The 5,754-nt window shown below is 31.9% G+C and overlaps 1 protein-coding gene across 1 annotated transcript in view; it reads right to left on the reverse strand.

Annotated features, from left to right (window-relative positions):
- Window positions 1–262: 262 nt before the first annotated feature.
- Window positions 263–5,754, reverse strand: part of LOC105128132 (uncharacterized) — a 6,886-nt gene continuing 1,394 nt past the window's right edge. The window contains exons 2-7 of the mRNA XM_011029658.1: window positions 3,686–3,778; window positions 3,533–3,581; window positions 3,298–3,444; window positions 1,166–1,252; window positions 991–1,080; window positions 263–905 (exon numbers count right to left, since the gene is read on the reverse strand). Of these exons, the coding sequence (XP_011027960.1) occupies window positions 847–905; window positions 991–1,080; window positions 1,166–1,252; window positions 3,298–3,444; window positions 3,533–3,581; window positions 3,686–3,778 (525 nt within the window). The 3' untranslated portion in view covers window positions 263–846. The remainder of the gene's footprint in view (window positions 906–990; window positions 1,081–1,165; window positions 1,253–3,297; window positions 3,445–3,532; window positions 3,582–3,685; window positions 3,779–5,754) is intronic.

Below are 5,754 nucleotides of genomic sequence, written 5' to 3' on the forward strand. Positions count from 1 at the left end.
ATTATTTTACACATCATATATCAAGTCATCTTTATTTGGAAACTATTAAACCATAAACAGAGGATTTGGATTTTGGAACTTATTTTACTAAAAAAAAATTGCTTTCCGTTAGTTTCTTCAATGATATTTGACAGAAAGATGCAATTAACACAATTCTAAAATGTTAGGAGGCGATTCTACAAAAATAAAATAAAATATATCTAATATGGAGATTTCAGCGCTTAGAAGCCTGTAGACAAAGTTGAATACTGACTCACACAAAAGTCCATGTCTTGTTTTCTTTTTATATCTGCAAGTCAATCTGAAAAGGGTTTGATTAACCATCAATTCAAGTGGAAAAGATATCCTTTTATAAAGTTGAAAGGCTCGATGTCGCAGGATTGATTATCAGGAAGTGGAATATCAGGATGCACGATCAACTACTTGAATTCAAAAGGATAGTTCAGGTTTACAAAATGGTCAAAATGGCTATTCAATTAATTAACATTTTATCAGCAACACTATATGGACTGCAACGTTGCCCCAGTGACAGCGTAAGGTATCTAATCATTCCTTTTGTTTTCAAGATTCAAGGAATACGGGCAGCATCGATTACTATATACCAAGTCTGGTTTATATATCATGGCTGGATTGAATTGTCTATAACTTTACTCTAGACCCAGGCAATATAGCACAACCACAACCACAGGCTGCAAAACCACATGTATAACCTTATCAAGTTACTGGAAATGTGAATTCGCAGTCCAGGAAGCTTCAGTAATCCTATAGATCGGGATCATAAATTTTGACAGTTCCAACCAAATCAAGGGCCATTGCAAGTGCTCAAAAGAGATGCCCTGGATAATCCTAAATACAAGCAAGACCATGCTGTGATTGCTCAAGACCATTCCAACAATCTGAAGTTACTGAGATATAAAAATTTTATTAATCAAAATTCAAACATAATAGCTTAAAAAATGGCTGTGATACTAGAAGAAAATAAATACTGACCTTGCATGCATTGCTGCTGTAAGCTATTCCATCTTCTAAAGCATGTGATGAAGCAGGTAGAGTACATTAATTTCCTATCCTTCGAATTCTCTGAAGAAGAAAAGGTTCAAGTAAAATTGAGAAACAATTAAGGGTGATTAGATTACAGGAGAAGAGAACTAGATAAAAAAATTACTGGAAACTAGTGTTGTTTGGAAAAGCCCTTCCCTTCTCAACTCTTCAACCGGGTGAGAATTTGTGCCAACAGCCAACTGCAAGAAACCTACATCATATAAAGGTGGAATACAAACTTTAATTGCATGATTGAGTGGGAAGCGGAAACTGTGCAAAATAAACCATGAATGGTTGTCAAAAATGCACAGCAAAGTGGATCTGTGTGGACAACAGGCTTATCTTTCACAGCAGCCAAACAAAGAGCGAATGCAATTGATCCCCTTTTGGCACCTTGGCCAATGTCTCCACTCATGGGACGGCCATCCAACTTCAATCATAAGGGTTATCAGAGGCTATTTATGGTTTATGATGATGATATTTGAAACATATTTAATGGATGGAAATACATAGGGAAAACCTGCATTAATTGAGGCATGCGAGACGAGGTTCCACCATTGTGTTCATTCGAAGATATTGTTGAATCTCCAGAAAGGTAAGCTAGGCTGTACGCATTAATAATCACCTAGAACTCAATATGACAGCCAGCTGGTTTACTAGCTCCTGATCCATCTGATAGATACTATTGGATTTGCTTTGTATACTGTTTAATTGTCTTGGAATCATATTTAATGGATGGAAATACATAGGGAATGCCTGCATTAATTGAGGCATGCCAGACGAGGTTCCGTCATTGTGTTCATCGAAGATATTGTTGAATCTCCAGAAAGGTAAGCTAGGCTGTACGCATTAATAATCACCTAGAACTCAATACAACAGCCAGATGGTTTACTAGCTCCCGATCCATATGATAGATACTAATGGATTTGCTTTGTATACTGTTTAACTGTCTTGGAATCATATTTAATGGATGGAAATACATAGGGAATACCTGCATTAATTGAGGCATGCCAGACGAGGTTCCGCCATTGTGTTCATCGAAGATATTGTTGAATCTCCAGCATACGGTAAGCTAGCCTGTACACATTAATAATCACCTAGAACTCAATATGACAGCCAGCTGGTTTACTAGCTCCCGATCCATATGATAGATACTGTTGGATTTGCTTTGTATACTGTTTAACTGTCTTGGAATCAGACCTTCCACTTGTACGTATCTCTATAGCATCGACATTATTTGTTTTATGGAGTTCAGCAATGGCAGCAGCATCTCTTACATATGCAGCCATTCCTAGATCAATTTGAACGTTAGTTTAAACTGAACATACTGCAAACAGTGAGAGAGGGAAGCTACAAGAAGTTTGTGATTTTACAAGGAAAAAGGTTTGAAGAGCTCTTCACGGAGAAAATGGAAGGCCGAAGTATTGGAAAAGAGTCGCATAAAAACTGACAAGAAACCACCAACTTATTTCATCATATGGGCAAAATGGAAAGCAACGACCACAGCCACAATGGCATTCAGACATCACTCCCCCATGCAATATTAATGTCAATTACAGACAAATATATGAATTGTGGTGATAATATGGGGTGAATATCCATAAACTTCGGAACATATATCATTTAAAGACCTTTAATACATCTAGTGTTTCAGCACCACAGGAAAATTCTGTTATTGATTGATGTTGCTTAATGATGTTGCACATGCAAGAAAAATAGTCTCACAGATCCTTAAACAGTCCACTGGACACTCGGGATCAAATTCTGTTAATAAAAGCACTGAACTCGGCATCACAATCAGATGAAGCCACAGAGCTCATGCTCCTTACATGGTCATTAATTGTCCATCTCTTGGGTTGACAACTGAAACCTAGATTGCCCTTTATCTAAAGCCAATTTCAAATTCGAATAAGATTATAAAGATACGGCCACACAAATTCACACTGGAAAGCGGCTGTCTATCAGCTTGGGTTTGGAACAATAGGAAAGTTTGTACTATTCAATGAAGAATCTCTTAAGACTAAGTTAATGGTGGTTAATAATACATCAACTAATAAATCACATGATTCAAAATAAGACTAGAATAAACAGAATTCAATCCCAATTTCCACGCGAGAGCTAAGTGTCCCCGTAACATCGTATGGAAATCCTAAAAATGACCACAACTAATCAGTTAAATTTATACGATCTTTTAGTTAATTAATTGCGATTTTTTAGTCAGGAAGTTAAGCTAAATTAGAAAAAGGGAGCCTGTACCAGCTTTCTGAAAGTGAAGATCTTCATCATCATTAACACTGATCATAACCCAAGGCTTTCGAAGGTAAACAATCTCTCTTGCTGCTTCAATGCCTTCATTTACAGCATTCACCACTGACGCATCGACAGCACGATCACTGCAATCAACTGCAGAATCATTCACCACACAGAGAATCAAGAACCCGCCTTGTCGACATCAACATTCAAAAACTTATGCGTGACTTTTTTCGTTTACCTCCAGCTAGAGTGTAAACTAGAGAGAGATTCCTGATATCAACATCATCCTAAATAAAGGTAAAATTAGAAAATAAATCATTAAGTTGACAATTATAAATGTCTATATTAATCATGAATTCACGAGAGTTTAGAGTTAAGTGTGTTGAGATACCTCCACAAAATAAGCTTGGCCCAGTTTCCCTTTTGCAGTGATTCTTGAGGAGTCAGCACAACTGAAGTAACTAAGAGATGGTAATGGTAACCACTGTACATATCATGTTAGGTTGGAGTGGTTTCTTGTTGGTTTGAAAATATACATACCCCACCTATTATTTATGAATTCCAGAAAATATATATTTATTCAGGTCAAGTTGGATTAATATCCATCATATTTAGAACAAATTATTCCTATGAGGAACTCTAGTTCTCTTACTGGATTTCTTATATTTTAAAGAATAATTATTAAATTCGACCCTGCTTTATAGGTTAACAAATTAAACTTGACTCCTAATTTAGTTTTGATTTAAAATAAAATTAATTTATGATTTGGTTAATTTAATCAAATTTTAAATTGATTTTCTCAATCTTTTCCCCTTCAAAATGAACTTTGAGTTTTTTTTTTTAAAAAGTAACTCGTTTTAATTATATTGGATTAAATGAATTAATCCTTTTAAATCATTACTTGGGTTTTAAATATATCGTTGTTCCTATATGTATTTGTTTTAAAATAAAAAAATAAGCTTTGAGTTTTTTCTAAAAAGTAACTCGTTTTAATTATATTGGATTAAATGAAGTAATCCTTATAAATCATTACTTGGGTTTTAAATATATCGTTGTTCATATATGTATTTCTTTTAAAATAAAAAAATAAAAATGAAGACTCTCTGTAAACATGTTATAAATATATAATTTTATTTTGATTAATCTATATAAAATAATATTGATTTATGTGACTGGAGCAGTTAATTAGATATTGTTTCTATGATTTATTTTACCTCAAATGAAAAATTAAAAAGCTGAAAGATTTTCTAACCATGTGATTATAGTAAATAAATTAATTATAAAGTAAATAGAAATAGTATTTTGAAAGTACGATAATAGTTTTTTTAAATTAATATATTAAAATATTTTGAAAATATTAAAAATATATTAATTTAAAGTAAAATAAAAAATAAATTTTTTTAAAAAATATTCTTAAAATACAATGATAAATGTAGAAGCAACCACAATATTGAGGTAGTATTTGGTATTGCGGTAGCTGTTATGGTTATGGTTTGAAAAAAATTATTTTATTAAAAATACTTTTAGTTGAGGTTGGTTTGAAAAAATAGATGTTTGATTAAAACTGTGGTTGAAATTGAGGTTGAAGAAAAAATAATTTAATGTGTTTGATTAAAAATGTTTTTGAAACTGAGGTTATAAAATGATTTTAAAAAATATATATTAATATTGATAGTTTTTAATTTAAATACTGTTAATTTAACTACTGCTATTATATTATGAAATAAATAATATTTTATATAAAATATTTTTATTTTTTTATTAAATTATTTATGATCCTATTACATACGAATTTCATCAAACAAGAACTATAGTTTCCATGATTTTTTAAGCGTGCAATAAAATCAGGTAAAATATCATCAAAAATAAAATTAAAATCACGATCAAATTCTGCAAATATCATGCTATTGTGTGATCTCTTTCTAATTTATGTAGTGTTGTTAAATAATATTAAATACTAATTTTTTTAATAAAATATAATTTTTTTTTTTGCAAAGAGTGAATTAATAATATTTCACTCTCCATTGTTCACAGCAATGGAGAGTGAATTTTTGTAGAGACTGAATTAATTCACTTTCCAAATAAAAAGAGCACCTAAAAAACTAGAGGAAGAATAAAGAAAAAATAAAAGAGAGGAAAATGGTTTTAGTAGACCAACCCTCTATCATTGTCATCATCATCTTTAAATGTAGCAACACTTACGAAGACTAGAGGAAGAATAAAAGAGAAACTATTAAGAATAGCTATCGTGGTTGAATAAAAGAAAAATAGTTTCAATAGGCTAGCCTAACTGTCTCTCTTGATACCTCTAGCAGCGCCACATTCAGGTAAAAATAGTTCTTATGATTTTCTCATCTTGATAAAATAAAAATTAAAATTTTTTTAAAATATTCTTAAAATACAATGATAAACATAGAAGCAACCACAATGTTGAGGTAGTATTTGGTATTGCAGTAGCTG

This window comes from Populus euphratica, unplaced genomic scaffold (assembly GCF_000495115.2).
Source record: "Populus euphratica unplaced genomic scaffold, PopEup_1.0 scaffold1.1, whole genome shotgun sequence".
NCBI classification, from domain to species: domain Eukaryota; kingdom Viridiplantae; phylum Streptophyta; class Magnoliopsida; order Malpighiales; family Salicaceae; genus Populus; species Populus euphratica.